This window comes from Plutella xylostella, chromosome 29 (genome assembly GCF_932276165.1).
Source record: "Plutella xylostella chromosome 29, ilPluXylo3.1, whole genome shotgun sequence".
Taxonomy (NCBI): domain Eukaryota; kingdom Metazoa; phylum Arthropoda; class Insecta; order Lepidoptera; family Plutellidae; genus Plutella; species Plutella xylostella.
Genome location: NC_064009.1, coordinates 6,098,401 through 6,114,726, shown reverse-complemented (window position 1 = coordinate 6,114,726; position 16,326 = coordinate 6,098,401). Strand labels below are relative to the sequence as shown.

General features: G+C 39.3%; 5 protein-coding genes across 5 annotated transcripts; 2 read left to right on the top strand and 3 right to left on the bottom strand.

The window, feature by feature from the left end:
* The first annotated feature begins 4,145 nt into the window (after positions 1 to 4,145).
* LOC119693630 (suppressor of cytokine signaling 1) lies at positions 4,146 to 5,680 on the top strand. Its single transcript, XM_038117500.2, has 3 exons — positions 4,146 to 4,776; positions 4,859 to 5,152; positions 5,365 to 5,680. The coding sequence occupies exons 1-3, from the start codon at positions 4,277 to 4,279 to the stop codon at positions 5,510 to 5,512; spliced, it is 942 nt and encodes a 313-aa protein (XP_037973428.2). The 5' UTR covers positions 4,146 to 4,276; the 3' UTR covers positions 5,513 to 5,680.
* Positions 5,681 to 5,709: 29 nt separating this feature from the next.
* Positions 5,710 to 9,371, bottom strand: LOC125488464 (ubiquinone biosynthesis protein COQ9, mitochondrial). The gene is made up of 6 exons (XM_038117506.2): positions 9,185 to 9,371; positions 6,840 to 7,219; positions 6,660 to 6,751; positions 6,331 to 6,451; positions 5,934 to 6,137; positions 5,710 to 5,838 (listed from the first exon to the last, which is right to left on the bottom strand). The coding sequence occupies exons 1-6, from the start codon at positions 9,210 to 9,212 to the stop codon at positions 5,803 to 5,805; spliced, it is 861 nt and encodes a 286-aa protein (XP_037973434.2). The 5' UTR covers positions 9,213 to 9,371; the 3' UTR covers positions 5,710 to 5,802.
* On the bottom strand, positions 7,288 to 9,178 carry LOC119693632 (glomulin). Its single transcript, XM_038117485.2, has one exon. It carries the CDS (start codon positions 9,079 to 9,081, stop codon positions 7,315 to 7,317), a length of 1,767 nt encoding a protein of 588 aa, XP_037973413.2. The 5' UTR covers positions 9,082 to 9,178; the 3' UTR covers positions 7,288 to 7,314.
* A 385-nt stretch (positions 9,372 to 9,756) lies between the features above and the next one.
* LOC119693033 (coiled-coil domain-containing protein 93) lies at positions 9,757 to 13,681 on the top strand. The gene is made up of 10 exons (XM_038115114.2): positions 9,757 to 9,971; positions 10,058 to 10,266; positions 10,389 to 10,656; positions 10,875 to 11,036; positions 11,126 to 11,173; positions 11,340 to 11,635; positions 11,729 to 11,848; positions 11,926 to 12,155; positions 12,391 to 12,511; positions 12,615 to 13,681. Exons 1-10 carry the CDS (start codon positions 9,888 to 9,890, stop codon positions 12,847 to 12,849), a joined length of 1,773 nt encoding a protein of 590 aa, XP_037971042.2. The 5' UTR covers positions 9,757 to 9,887; the 3' UTR covers positions 12,850 to 13,681.
* On the bottom strand, positions 13,530 to 15,658 carry LOC119693042. The gene is made up of 2 exons (XM_038115161.2): positions 15,369 to 15,658; positions 13,530 to 14,669 (listed from the first exon to the last, which is right to left on the bottom strand). Exons 1-2 carry the CDS (start codon positions 15,474 to 15,476, stop codon positions 14,340 to 14,342), a joined length of 438 nt encoding a protein of 145 aa, XP_037971089.2. The 5' UTR covers positions 15,477 to 15,658; the 3' UTR covers positions 13,530 to 14,339.
* Between the last annotated feature and the right edge of the window lie 668 nt (positions 15,659 to 16,326).

Below are 16,326 nucleotides of genomic sequence, written 5' to 3'. Positions count from 1 at the left end.
TAATCTAATATATGTTCTGAATAAAAAGCGATCCGATAGATATTGTCTTCTGATGTTAAGGGGAGGCTCAGCGCATTCAACCTGTAAAGCATTGACAGGGGAGGACTTCATGCATCCAGTTATTATTCTTAAAGCCTTGAATTGAATAGATTCTAGTTTTTTTAAAGCTAATTTGCTACATGGTTCTAAGAGGAAAGAACCATAATCTAAAACGCTACGGATAAGGGCATTATATAAAAGTTTTAAAGTAAAAGGGTGGGCTCCCCACCAGACGCCGGATAGGACTCTGAGGATATTTAAAGACTTTTCGCATTTTTTTGTAATGTAATTTAGATGGACTACACCCGTTAGCTTAGTATCGAGAAACACGCCAAGAAATTTGACCTTGTCATTGACTGGAACACTGTTGTTACATATCTTTATGTTAACTTCGGGGATATTACGTTTTCTGGAAAATACTATTGCACTGCTTTTAGGTGCTGATAGATGGAGCCCATGCAGGTTAAGCCATTCACTGAGAGAATCTAATGACAATTGTATCGATTCATTGGCATCTTCTATTGAATCACAGGGTATATATAGAGCCAAATCATCAGCATATTGCAATACTTTACAGTCTGCGTTAAGGGAAGTGTGAAGTTTAGCTGTGTAGATATCATAAAGCAGGGGGCTAAGCACTGAGCCTTGAGGAAGACCCTTCCAAACAGTTCTAGTTTCAAAGTCCTCCCCAGGAACCCGAAGAGAAACGGTACGAGACATAAGTAGATTACTTATGAGCTTTACTAACTTATCAGGAATGCTCAGCTGGCGTAATTTATACCTGAGCATTGAAAGCAGCACATTATCATAAGCAGAGGAAATATCTAAAAATACAGCTAATACGGAGGCGTTACTACTGAAAGCGATGCGAATATCTGAGACCAGAAGGCTAATGCTGTCCATGGTACTATACCCTTTACGGAAGCCAAACTGTGAATCTGCTAATAAACCTTGGCTTTCGACATACCACTCTAGTCTATTTTTAATTAGATGTTCCATGATTTTAGAGAGGGTTGAAGAGAGAGCAATAGGGCGGTAATGGTCGGGGTTGTCAGGTGCCTTTCCGGGCTTAAGTATAGGAAGGATGACTTGGCATTTCCAAGTGTTTGGAACATAACCCAGATTGAGGCATAAATTGATAAGGTTTAAGAAGTATTGTTGACATTTGAGGCTAGCTTCGGAAATAAACGAGTAAGGAAAACCATCTATACCTGGGGCGGAATCGTGAACGTATAAAAGAACGGAAGAAAGTTCATTCATGGTAAAAGGGGAATCTAGGATATTGTCAGATGGACCACTTTCTGAATAATATGGTAGATCGTCTTCAAGTGGAACAAAAGGGGGAGCAAGTTTATCAAAGAAGGCTTCTGCAATGGGTCTCGGAATTGGGGGGGAGTTATTAGGGGAACATCCACGTCTATATCTATTAATAGATTTCCATACCAGGGAAGGGGGCGTAAAGGGAGATAGTGAGGAACAGAATCTTTTCCAGCTATCCGTTTTCTTTTTACGGAAAGCTCGTCTAGATTTTGCAAGGAGTTTTTTATATAATACTAGGTTTTCAATGGTCATATTTTGGTTATATACTAGTTCAGCTTTGTTCCGTTCTTTTATTAAATCAGAGCACTCACTATCCCACCACGGGGGAGAGGATAATTTGCCTGAATGAGAATTTTTAAGAGGGAAAGAAACATCCGCCGCAGAAGAAAGAGAAGAAGAGAAGTTTTCAAAGCACGAAGTTATATTTGAAGGGTTTGCATCAGGGAGATGCTCTATAAACGAATCAAGAGAATCCCGATATGTCTCCCAGTTGGCGTTTGATAGATTATACTTAAGGAGGGGATTAGACTCCTTATGAGGAACTGTTTTATTAAAAAAGGTTGTTTTGATTGGGAAATGGTCACTTCCATGTGTACTATTAAGCCGGTTCCATTGCAAACTGGAAGCTATATCAGCACTGCACACTGTCAAGTCAACACAACTTTTACTCTCACCCGGGCGGGTCAGACGAGTGGGGGATCCATCATTTAAAATGCACATATTAAGGTCATCAAAAAGATCTGAAAGGGCGGTGCCAAATACGTCACAATGGGAAGAGCCCCAGGAGTAATGGTGTCCATTAAAGTCACCAAGGAGTATTAATGGGGGGGAAACGGAAAGAATTAAACTACGGATATAGGGGATAATTCTAATATTTGGATCAGCTATATAAATAGAAATAAAATTTATACCTTCGGCTTGAATACCGATGACATTTACGTCATCGTCAAAGGGAGGGAGAGGAATGGGAGACGAAGGAATGCGGTTGCTCGTTAAGATTGCCGTGCCACCATGGCCATCGGGTCTGTCATCTCTGAAGGAGATAAACCCTGGGATATTAAAGCTACAGTTTGGCTGTAGCCAGGACTCACTGATGGCAAATAAAGATGGAGAATGTTTGTTAATCAAGAAAGAAATTTCATGTTTTTTAGGAGCTACGCTCCTGGCGTTCCACTGGAGGAATGTCAGAGGGGCCATTGTTAAATAATTTTACAAGCTGAAATATTTGGGTTGCAACGTGGTCAGGTAGAGATGAATTATTTTTTGAAATAATCTGAGACAAAAGTGTTAGGAGAAGTTCAATTATCTGTGAAGTGGAGTTATTAGATGATGAAGGTTGAGACGAGTTTTGGAGAGCGCAACCATTTGGGGAAGATGGGAAAGAATAGCTATTAACGATGGATTGATGAGCATGTTTATCATAGCCAGAGGAAAGCGGGGCATGAGATTTTCGATTTTTTGTGATGGTTTTTCTGTAAGAAAAAGAAGTAGAAGCGGGTTGAGATTGACTGGGTTGTGACAAGAATATAGGCGGACTCTGAAGGGTCTGTGGGATAGAGTTGGTTATGTCCGCATAAGAGCGAGAGACAGACGGGAATTTTTTGGACGCTTCCTCGAAAGAAATATTTTGTTCAGCCATGACTACTTTTATGTTTTTTTGTCTTTGGTATTCGGGGCAAGATTTACTTGTAGCGTAATGTTTACCATCACAGTACATACAGCACGCATCTGATTCTGCAGTGGAGCAACTATCACTGGAGTGATTGTCTCCACAGCGGAAGCATTTTGGTTTGGAGCGACATTTGGTTTTGGTATGGCCATATCGGCAACAATTGAAGCATATTATGGTGGGGAAGTGGTATAGCTCTACTGTCAGGGAGGAATAGCAAGCGAATACTCTTTGAGGTAAGATTTGTCCGTCGAACGTCAGGACTACCGATTGTGAGGGACGCCACTCTGTGGAACCCTCTGCATTCCTAAATCTGTAGTTTATGCGCCTAGCTTTGAGAATTTTACCACAACCCGCGGGAACAGTTAAATTTGATATAATATCCTCTTCTGACCATTCTGAAGGGACTTCCTTGACCATGCCCATACGTGTAATATTGTAGGTTGGGATGCTGGTCAAATAGCCCTTCAGCGTTAGTTCTGGGTGAACAATAAAGGCGTTGGCAGATTCTGGGGATTTAAATTCAACGGCTACACGGTTGCGGCCAACTCTTTTAATTCCATCCTGCATTATATTTGTTATTTTCAGTCTCATAAGGAGCTGTCCAAATTTGATCGGGTGCATTGTTGAACCTGAGTTTGATTCCTGCTCGTAGCGGGAGACGTGGACGAGGTAAGGGGGTCTGTCTATAGCCGAGTATCGAGCTCGACCAATGGAAGTCTTTACAGATTTTACGGTAGGGGTTTCATCCTCACTATCATTGGATATGGGACGCTTTCTCCTATTTTGTTCTAATTCGTCATCGCCATTTGATAATGGGGAATAAGGAGGAGGTAGAGGGGAAAGAGGGTCAGAGACGTCAGGATCAGGGGGGGCTGGGGGCGGTCTATCCCTGTCACCCTCCATGGTCCTCAAACATAAAAAGAAACTATTTAAAAAAAATTACCAGACTCCAAGGCAAGATAAACACATAAATATATAAACACAGCACTAATAAGACGTTAAGTATTCAAGGAAAGCAAGAAAGCAAGCAGAAAGTAAGTTTTTTTAGCAAGAAATGAATATTTTTTTGCAAAGCTCATGCACCGCCATAAACACTTCCCAGCGAAAAAAAAACTTGTTTTTGGGTACAACAAGAATTTGCATTGTCGTCTAATTTTACTTGCTAAATCCTAAATACTGTGCAAGTTTTAACTTTATTGTAAAGCATGTTTTGATATATGTGAAGCCCTTTGCATAATTTTACCAATGAACAAAAATTACGAGCGGTGTACTCGGTGCAATCGTCGAAAATTGCTAACTACTGGATGTCTTCGCAAGTGGCTAAAACCGATGGAATGTAAACATCTACAGCGAACTATTGATAACAAAAGAGATTACAACGACACCGATATTGTAAGCTGTGTATTCTTAACCGAACGTATGCCTCCACCAAACACGAACAAGTTTATGAAATTTTGGAAGAATAAACTATTTATAACTGGCAGTGTAAGGTCGCTCCAGCGATACTTCACTAACAAAGTCGGAGGAAGTGAGTTTATTCGCAACTTGAACAAGGCGAATGAGCCGTCTACTTCATCAGACAAGAGAATAAGTTCTGCAGCTATATCAGATCACAGATGTGAGGTGGAGCCCTACAAGCAGTCAAGTCAAGTTAAATGTTTACATTCTGATAGTCATTCAGTGCTGCGAGGCCATGATAAACATTCGTCTGCTGAATCCTGTGCAATTTACTGTCAATTAGCTAAGTATGTAACATGAAATCTTATATTTATTGCACATTTATGTATAAGAGCTCCTAAATAAATCTTTCACATAATCACCTTCCAGACATGGCTGGTACTGGGGTGGTATCACATCCAGTGAGGCTGAAGAACTGCTAGCTGGACAACATGACAATGTGTTTCTAGTCCGGGACTCCAATAGCTCTCGTCATCTGCTGTGTGTCTCATTCAGATGTGTTGGGCGCACGCTGCATGCACGCCTGCGCCATGCCAATGGCCTGTTCTCATTGAATGATGAGACATTTGTGCCAGCCAATCGGATATCAGAACACTGTGCTACTGTTGATGTTGCATCTCATCTATTTGAAAGGCCGGTTAGACTAGCCCGACCATTGAACAGGCAAGGATTTGTTTTTATATATTATTTTGCCAATAACTTCTACTTAAATAACTGCTTGGCTTAACTTGATGACTTTAATTAACCTTTGTTTTTTCTTATGTATTACTGAAAAAAATATTTTAAAATAGTTTTGAAGATGTTACACAAAATAACAACAAGTATTTGAAAAATGTAACACACTATTTACTAAAGTTTTGTATGCTTCTTTTCAGATTTGCTAAACTGGACTCACTTCAAATGATATGTAGATTTGTAATAAGGCAGACAGTTAATGCTAATGCCATCCATCAGTTACCGCTGCCTCCTAATCTTATATCATACATAAGTCTTGGCAGTGACTATATCTCGCCCCACAGTTAGATCTGTTTGTATACTATTGCAACTCCAAAGCAATGCATTAATTATTATATTATACTTTAGTACCCATATTCTTAATATCAGACTGTCATTATGTAGTGTTCATGAAAAGTTTATATTGGATGAAATATTTTAATAAAATGATAATGTTTATGTAAAACACTTATGTAATTTGATTTTTCATTGAAACTCAGGTTTACATTATCTATTTATTTAACATCAATGGAACAAAATACTGTTTTGTCATAAAAATAGCCACTTTATAGATTAACTAAATTCTCGTAAATCGTTTTTTACTTGAGTGTATTGATCCCGAGAATGTTCTTGGCCTGAAACAAAATAGAAAAAAGTATAAATTATTCTACTGAAAATATAATTTACAATACAGAGCGCCATCTATGGACTAAAACCTATCGTTTCTCACCGTCACAAAAGCAGCGGTCAAAGTCTGCGGCGCTACGGACACGGGGTTCATGTTCATGGCGGTCTGTATCAGCTGCGCGTCGCGTATCCTCGCCGCCACGAAGGCTCGAGTGCCCGAGTTGCCCGCACTGCTGTCCGTGAGGTAGAACAACTCGGCCGCCTTGTAGATGCCGGCTAGGCCCACTCGCCGTATGTACCAGTTGAACTGAAACCCGAGAGGAGGAAATTAGACCTATGTGTGTGAAGTGAAATATTACTATCAATGTCATTTCGTAATGTTTTAAATGTTCACTAGATGGCGCTGATTTTTCCATTATCTATGAAGAAAGTAAATTGATATAGAAGGTGAGTGAATATTGCGCATAGATCTCTAGTAATATTAATTTATAGTTGCTTACGTCCACGCTCCTGTCTCCAGAATGATAGCAAATGTCGTCTACCAATGAGAGTAAGGTCGCTAGGCAATTAGGTACATTGCTGGGTAAAGCTTGAATAGCCATCGCTTTTGGCCATGAGGCTCTGAAATAAGTCAAAATTATAATGTATCTAAATATAAAAATATTAAATTATAAACTATGACTACTGCAACTACCTAATCATTCTATGTATCTCTAGAGGTAGGACAAAACCATTAGCCAAAGTACAGGGAATACCTATGAATAGGTCAAGTAGTGCTCATAGACTTGTGATGAGCTTACAGTAAAATATGTATTATTCCATCTCTTACTTGTAAGGTTCTAACATCTGAAGTCTGGTCACTATGGCATTTTCTACAAATTTGGTTGGGACTTTCGATTCCGTTAGATCCTCCTTAGGCCACTGCAAAGTAAATAAATATTTAAATAATTTGATATTTTAGCAAATAAGTCCTATAAAGTTTTGGAAGTACTTAGAAATCGTTTCTTACGCTTTTCATTTGAGATACGAGGTCTTCATTGCACTTGACATTGAAGTAATGTACGAGGTCAGCGCCCCCGTTGGGGAACAGTCCGTGCGAGACGCCCGGGTAGCCGGCGGCCTCCGCACCCGCGCCCAGCGCCTCCACGGACCAGCCGCTTGCGCCCACGAACCCCAGCGCCTTCTCCAGGATACGAGCCTTCACATCCTCCTCGTATTGCTGATCCTCTTTCTCGCTCTCACTGCTCGCCCCCGGAGCTCTAGTCTCAATGCTCGGGATACTATCTGGCGCCTTGCCTCCCTGGCTGCTATACAACCTCATAGGCCTCACCACATCAGGCACAGACGCTGCAGCCAGTGGCCTTACTAATCTATGTCCATTTCTCAGGGCTGCCAACAAATTAAAAACTGTTACTTCTTCAAGGATCTTAGTGAGGATTAAATAAAAAAAAACAAAATTAAATAAGCATAGCATTTATTGATAGTTATTCACACTCCATTGTAAGCCCTTGCATTTTGTTCACATTGATGCATTCAGTGAGCCGTGCCACCAGGCCTTCCATCATGTGGAATCCATTCAAGGCTGACTGTATTATCTCCTTCTTCTTATCTGCAGGTATGTTATCCAACATGTTGCCAGCAATGTTGATGGACACTTTAGCCAATTCTTCAGGTTGGTCTTTCCCTTCCTCAATATCTCTGAGTTTAACTTCATAATGAGCTTTGGACATGTTTAGACCAATTCTCAACTTGGCCAAATATTCTGACTCAAGGAAGCCAAAGCAATCCCTTATTCCAGTGACATTATTGATGTCCTTCAGTGCTAAGTATCTCAAGAAGTTCAGACAGGAGATGATTTGATCACCAAGCTCCATCAAGTCGGATTCCGCCCCATGAGGCAAATGACACATTTTCTTTATCATATTTTTGAGTTGTGCTCCAGAGAAACAGTCTGGGAATTCTTGTGGGTTTTTAAATGCCTCATTCACAGAATCTTTGTACAATGTAATAGCATATCCCATCATGCCAGAGTGGTTAGAAGTATCTAACAAGTACTTTATGAGCATGCATCTCCCCTTATAATCAAACTTATTTACATGTAAAGTTATAACACTAACAGCTTGTTTACGGATTGACTCAAAAGTGGAGTATATAGCAACATTTATTAATCCCTTATACAAATCAAAATGGACAGATGATGATAATAGTGAATAAGAAACATTATCAGGAAAGTAAGAAATGAGAGCTTTAGAGAGAGATAGAGCTTTAGACAATGGACCAAACTCTGTAAAAGAGAAGAAATGCACAGCTGATAACAAACCAGTGTGGATGATATATTCATTGGAGTAAACCTGAGGTAGAGCTGAATCTGGAATATTGAAGTGCCCAGAAAATACTGTGTAAAACAGTCCTGAGAGGGTGGTCATGTTGAGTTTCTCATGTTGCTGGTATGGGGTTGGCTCCTCTTCACTGTCATAGTTAGAGTTTCTGGCTTGTTTTTGTTTTTTTTTGCTACACAGTTCTAAGTAAATGAGAAACTTTAAAATATCTTTCTCAATCTTGCAAATATCCTGCACCATTATTGCACAACATTGCCTAAGTTCACTAGTTGCATTTTCTTCAGGATCCAAGTCTATATAAATGAGGGGTTTCCCAAGTAGGCTTATCAAAAATGCTACAATTATTTGTTTAGCTCTCACATTAGCCTCAGGGCCTGTTATTTCTTTTATAAAAGGGTGGTAGAACTGTGGCAGTTGAGAGTACACCTTTGTGATTCTTCTCACATTGGGGTCACAATCCATTAGCAAACGCTCTTTTCCCTCTAATTGATGTTCAGGGATAGGAATGGATTCTATGTAAGTACTGATGGAATTTAGACACCACTCTAGTGATCTTCCTCTTTTGATAGTCAGCTTCTTAAGGACTTGCTGTAGTGGATTTAAGATAATGCTAAACTGTGCATCATTTTTAGACACTTCCACCTGTTCAATCAGTTCTAGTAATGCCTCTTCAGGAGTGGCCCGTTGGATTATTATAGAAAGCAATTCTTCACATGCACTTTGCAAAGAAGGCTTTGTTACAGCTGTATCGTCTTGAATTTTGCTTATCACCTCAGATATAAGGTCTGTACAGTTATCCTTAAAGCTTTGCATGAATTTATTATCAGTTGGAATACTGAGAGCTTCTCTGTATTTTCCACTTTCCAAAAGCACAGAGATAGTAGAAACGACATCGGTACAGCTGTCTTCCATGACTTTAAGAAAATGCTAAGCCAAAAATATGAGAAATTCACTGGTAATGGGCTTGTAATTTTTTTATTGTGATACTTCGTTGTGGTATGTTTTCAATACTTACATCGAATAATGGTCTGTATCTTGCTCATGTTTCAGCTAAATAAGACAAATATTATGTAATGTTTATTCTTATTCGATAAATATTGTAGAAATTTTCAACCTAGAAAATCAATATATAGGATAGGAATTTCAGAGAAAAAAATATTTGAATCGATTTTTCGTAATATTTTCCGATTCTAACCTAAATTAAATATGTCAGAATTTTGACTTTGATATGACATCAGTATATTCTGTGATTTTATCCTCAGAATAATATTCATGTTGACGACGTTTAGCGTTTGGCTTCTCTCCAAACAATAACTTTGAGAGATTTGTGAGAACCACATCATCATTTGTCCCCATGGAAGTAATAAGTACTTACGTTTGTCCCTGCTGAGGGACGTCAGGACGGATGTATGTATGTATGTACATCATTGATGGTGGGGCAAGGACTTTGTAAAGTCCTTGTGGTGGGGTGGCTAGCGACTCTTGTGATTGTGTGAAGCAAAAAAATATATTATTATTTTAAGGTTTGAAAACTAACAGACCACCTGACATCTTGACATCTGACGCAACCGTGACATATTTTATACTCTGTGTGTAATCGTTTTTTTTTATTCGGTTTCTTTTCTTATTCCGTTCGTCTTGTATTCGTAATAAAAATAATTAAAGTCAATGGAGATGTGATTATTGCATACTTTGCTAACAGAACGAATGTCGGAAACATGTCAGCTAAACCCAAGAACATATTTACTCGCAGTAAACCATTGCTAAACATTTACAGCGGAGTAGATCATGAAGGCAAACAAGTAAGTTTCGCCGACAGTAGAAACTATCGTTTATTATTGTTCGAATATTTATCATCCTTTCGATTCTATATCTTGGATGTTTGTAGGTGGAAGTGCGAGAAGATGCCGAGCAGATAGTGAAGTGGCACGAGATAGCGGACGCGCTGGTGGCGGCGGGGTACTACCGAGCACAGCTGCAGGGCTTGTCGGCCTTCGACAAGATCGTGGGCGGCCTCACCTGGTGCATCGAGCTGTGCGACATCGACGTCGACGTCAGCCTGCTGTTTGAAGAGAACCTCACTATTGGCAAGAAGATGTAAGTGGTGCCTAGGGTTGTGTTTACGCCCACTTTCAAAGGTTACTTTTTACTTGCGAAATAATGGAGAAGGTAATCATTTCAAGACGTAAATATTTCATTAATTTGTGTTATTTTTACAGAGCACTAACTGAAAAAATAGTGAAGGTGCTGCCGTCCATGAAATGTCCTCACACAATAGAACCTCATCAGATACAGGGTTTGGATTTTATAAATATCTATCCACTGGTGCAGTGGTTGATAAAGTATTCCAGTGAGTTCAGAGAGGCCAAAGAGGATGAATTGAGGAGGTTTGCTGTGATGCAGTATGAAAAGAGTCACATTTTTGAATCAGATAGAGCCAGATTTAATCAGAAACAAAAAATGATACAAAATTTAGCCTGTGTCCAAGTAAGTCCTACAGTTTTTTTAGACAGCTGGTAATAGTCTACATAATCCAGTGCAGGACATGAGCCTTCTCTGAGATCTCAAGAGTTATTGCTATAATTTCCACACTTGGAAGGCTTACATGGCAGGTAGCACAAAAGTGCTATGCAAATCCACAATTACTTCTGAAATATAAAAAATATTTTAGACAGGTACTATTAACTACTATTAACTCCTTTCAGAATCTGTACAAACCTTGCCGGGTGCGTAAGAGGAAGGGTGGCCTCCCGGCAAATGAACTAGAACAAGTGAATGCTACTCTTTCAGAGTACGACCAGAGAATGCTGATGCATGTCTCCACTAACAAGGAGGAGACCAGCAAAGATGAAGGACTGGATTTCTTGGTTTGTGCCAGTTTAATTCATATTATAGTAATTTTAATGCTAAAAGCAGGAAATGAAAATAGATACTAATATTTTTATTATTATTACAGTATGACTATGAAAAGATGCTGGCAGATCCTTCTAAAATTACAACAGAAGTAAGTATATTAAATACTACTACAGCTATTTTTTTCAAATTTATTATGAGTTGTTAATTACTCAAGAGAATACAACAAGCATTGCTATAGATAAGAAGAAGGCTGAGGAATGTTGAAGAGTGATTGATTGAACAGTTGATAATAATGAAATTTTAAAATATTTCAGGCTGAGAGATACATTCAAGATACATCCAGTAATGATTTAGGGGATACCAAAATTCACTATGCAGTTTTACAATCAGAAATCACTGGAGAAGTGTCTAAAGAACTGGAGGAATCTGAAAAACTAAAGTATTCTGAGGAAGTAGAAAAACTTTCCCAAGCCATAGACAATATGGAGAGGGAGGCGGGAGAGAGCAAGCAGGCACATCAGAGCAGGATGGAGGATGCTAAGAAACAATATAGCAATATCTTGGCCAAGTTGCAGAAAATTACAAATAAATTGATGGCATCAAATGGCAGGTACAGCAAGAGTTTATGAAAAAGACTTTTAATGATGCTCTCATGTTAAGTATGTCAAATAAATGTTTCATAATGTTAATGTTCTGCTTTCAGTGACAAAGATGTGAAGGAGTTCTACAAAACACTGAAGGAATTAGCCAGAGAAAGAAATGAAATGTTACAGTTGATCAAACACAGGGAAAACGAACACAAAAAATTGGAAAATGACCTAAAGTATGTAAAATCTTTAAATGTTAATAAAAAGTATAATAGTGAGTGAAAAGTTTCTAATAAAAAAATACTTTTTGCAGAACTTTGAAAGACCCCAATGTACAAATAGTAGAAGAGCCATTAACGCCCGAAGAGCTGAAAGAATTTCATGAAAGGGAAGAGAAACTAAAGGCTTTTATCACTAGCTTAAAGCTAGAGCTTGGGAAGCTCAACAGGGAAGTACTGCGGTACTCAGTGGCTATAGACGAGGTGCCCGGACCCGCAGAACTATTGCAGTATGAGAAGAGGTTCATTGAACTTTACAATCAAGGTATTTACTCACTATTTATGAATATGATTGGCCTGGTTTGTCTACAGGTGGCTGATATGGCTGGTATTGAATTATTTTGTTGAAATTAAATACATATTTCATATTCCCCCAGTACCGATTGACACTGGTTAGTGTATATATGTGTCCTAGCATATTATGAGATAGTAATAATAATATGTGTCCATTAACTTTTTTGTACACACAGTTTGTTATATAATGACAAAACTTGTTTCAGTGGCCTCCAAGCACAAGGAAACGAAGCAGTATTACATATTTTATAATACTCTTTATGAAGTTAAACTATATACCTCAAAGGAACTTAGTTTATTGAATTCCATTATAGATAATTATGAAGAGTAAGTATCTTGTGACATGCCTCTTTTTGCATTTTATTTACGTACATAAGTACCAAGTTTATGAGTGTATCAATGCACATAAAATAAAAATGATAACTTTCAGAGCCATGTCTTCAGCCAGAAAGCGGGAGGAGTTTATGTCTCAATTCGAATCTATAGTCGAGTGGGTGAACCAAACGGTTAAAAAAGTGGAGACAAAATACCAACAGGAGAAAGACAAGAAGACAGATCTACACTTGGAGTTCTCTCGCCTAATGGACGTGCAGCGGCAATATGCGGCGGCGCTCAAGAAACTGGCTGACGAACGGAATAAACTGGGCAGGGCGCGGCCCAGCTGAGCGAAGCCTACAAACGAACGGTATAACTCCTGTAAATAAAGAAAGAATGTGCAAATGGCGGCTGTTACATAGTGAGTAAGTAGGAGTTCAACAGAAATACGATTACGCTAGATAGAGAGGAATGGCTGGAGTCCGTCGGCCGGTTTCCATGTTGTTTCTTTATTCACAGACGTTATAAAGGCTCGCATACACCAGATGAGTGGCAGGTACCTACGTCTGACGTCTGTCATATAGCAAGATGCCTGCAGTGTTTAGGAGCCAGGCTTGATTCCCACTTACGCTGACGTGGAGCGCACTCTCGGCCGTGTAAGTAGCATAAAACTATAGTAGTCAGAGACGGCGCTGTGCCATAGTATTATGTTAGATCGTACTGTCACTTTAACAGATGTATTAGTTGTGCGAATAAAGAAGCAGTATGAAAATGGCGGCTGTCATATAAGCGGAAGTTGGTAGTTGTATTGACAGAGCATGATTACAGCGAGTCAAAAATAAGGTAGAATATATCTTTAATTTTTGTAATTATTGTTTCTTTATTTCCGCTGGTAGTGTGTGAACGTCGCGTCGTTAGCGTAGAAGGAAATCAAGCCTAAAGGAAGTGCAATAATCAACCCACTTTGTTACAAATTAAATAAGTAGGTATATCTAGTCTATGAAATATTAATGTTAGAAATAAGAGGAAGTTTTAAAATTTTATACAGGTAACGGCGATATGGTTTATTTATTATATCAATGATAGTATATAAAGAAACACTGGTTTGTTTTGTATTTAAATATTGTATTGTTAAGACTGATATACATTCCTAACTAGCACTTTTATATTATTTGCTACATGTTTGCTACATGAATAAACTGTTAATGAAAACAGTTTTAAACCAGACTCTTTTATTTCAACAATATTTTACCCAATAGCAAGTAATATAAATCTAAACATATACCAATACATAAGTGATACAAAAACATATAATATTATACTCCATATTAAAAAAATATACAATTAAACACAAAATATAAAAATCTACTAAAATCATAACAGCCAAAATTGGACGGACAATAACGGCACCTTTTAGATTCGGCCTTCGTACCACTTGGTACTACTCCGGACATGTCTTAAACTTAGCTGGACAACACAATTAAACACAAGAGTTAAGTATTCATAATTTCCATTATACTTCGGTGTTGAAGTTGCACTAATATGATTTAACATAACGTTCCATTAAAATAAGTTTATATCCTACTTTAACGGCTAAGTTTGTGGTATCCATGTCCATCACACGTTAGGTTACACAAATCAAATTCTTGCCGGATTGTCCAGTGTTTCCCGTTACAGAGGCACGCTTTTTGGTACAGTGACGTATGTACTTAACTGAAGACAATTTACCAAAATCTACCTATAGACACGGTTATTGTTTTAACAATCACAACCAAGCGAAAGTATCATTGCACCTAATCTAGCAAAACCTATCGCCTGATGGCATTACACGTGCATCTCATTAGAGTGTGACAACGCCGCCACCGCCGCCGCCGCCACCGCCTTGCGAGGTGGAATGCGAGTTGTTGCTGGGCGACTTGCGCCGGCTGCTGCTCTTGCCCGGGCCGCCGTGTCCGTGGCCATGGCTATGACCGCTCGACTTCTTGTACATGGTGAAGGAAACCAGCTCCCGGTTGGCATTTGTCATGGCCATGGCGTGGGATGTGACGTCATAGCCTAGCAGAGCGTGGATGCGGTTGACGACCACCAGAGTGAGCCCTTTCTGCACCTTCACTGTGCGCTCGGAGTCGACTAGCGTGGCGATGGTCATGCCGAATGAGGCGTTCAGATCCTGCAAGAAAGGTAAGGTAAACGCTTGTTTATTTGTGTCTTCTCAACTTCTGGCGAAGCTGGGTGGGACTGCACTAGGAACCTACAGGGTAACCCCTTTACCTAGATACTGTAAATCGGAGGCTGAAGAGTGATAGCTTTCCCTAACCAACGGAATAAGCTCACGGATAAAAGCTACCCGTAGAAAGGTGTCGATATAAGATATTAGCGCTTCCCGCGAGCTTCGCTTCGCCTTAAAAAGTTTTCCCGTGGGAATTCCGGGATAAAAAGTATCCTACCTATGTTCTTTCTCAGGGTCTAGCTAGACCATATCTAAACCAAATTTCATTCAAATCCGTTCAGTAGTTTTGGCATGAAAGAGTAACAGACAGACACACACAGTTACTTTCGCATTTACAATATTAGTTTAGTTTATTTGCTAGAAATTTATTAATCTGAACTATTACCGATTTAATTAATTAAGAATGTACTAGCTTTAAAACAAAGTCGAGATTTTAACCGCTATTTTAGTAGACCCTTCGAATATATTTTTAAATGATTTATCAACTTTAAAATAAACTTTGATTAAAGTTACAAAAAATCTCATTAGATTCCAAGCAGACAAAAACAGTGTACTCGCTTGGTAGTTAGGTAGACCGGCTCTAATTACAACACGTTTAAAACTTTACAAAACAAAAGATAACAAATGAAATGCAATCACCCGCACTAAAGTCGCGCGTTCTTCGTTCTTCAGCCCGTAAACAGTGGCACCCTCGTTGTTGGCCAGATGCGGCGCGCTCAGGTTGCCCATCACCATGATGTAGGGCATCCTGCTCCGACCTCACTGCACTGGTCACCGACGAATGCACGAGCTCATTTTGTTATACGATCTAGCAGGCGGATGCTGCATTCATTGAAAACACTGACGGCGCGGCCGGTTGCACGCGTCGCGTCTACAGGTTGTGTGAGTGAACTCTGCCAGGTAGGCAGGCGAGGCGTGTGCGTGCGCGTGCGCATGGCCGTGTCTGTGTGTGCGTGTGTGACGTACACACCGACCTTCACACAGGCTCGCTGAAGCGCCTCAAACGTGCCCCGCTCTAACCACCGGTTAACTACATGATTGAACTGTCTAGGTGTAATTGCTGCTACATTAGATGAGATCAATGGGCGTTATTGATTGTAATCGATACGCGACCGGACCCCAAACGCAATTACAGTGAAACTATAAAGTCCTGAAATTAAATGAGGGCACTGCTATCTTTTATGTAGCAACCCTATATAGCGAAACATAACTGACTTTGATACTTGAAATTTTGCCTGTTAACTTCCTACCTATTTATGTATTTTAAAAACAACTTACCATCCACAAAAAAAGCTCTTATACAAGCTAGAAGGTGTTAATATGAAGGCTATAATAGTGAAACCAATAAATATTAAATTTAAAAATAATTTAAAAAAACTGGATCTGTTGACGAAGGACACACATAGTAAAGACATCAATTTCTCTTTTTGGACGGCCAGTTCTGTTTCTTCCAGGAGTTAGAAATATTCCATATTTTGCCCTCTTTGGCACGCTGGTCCGATATAACTACAAAATAAAATAAAAAAATCTTTTTGAGTTAAGTACACAATGCCCCCCAAATTCACACAATGTGAATTTAGTAAGTAAACAAAAAATA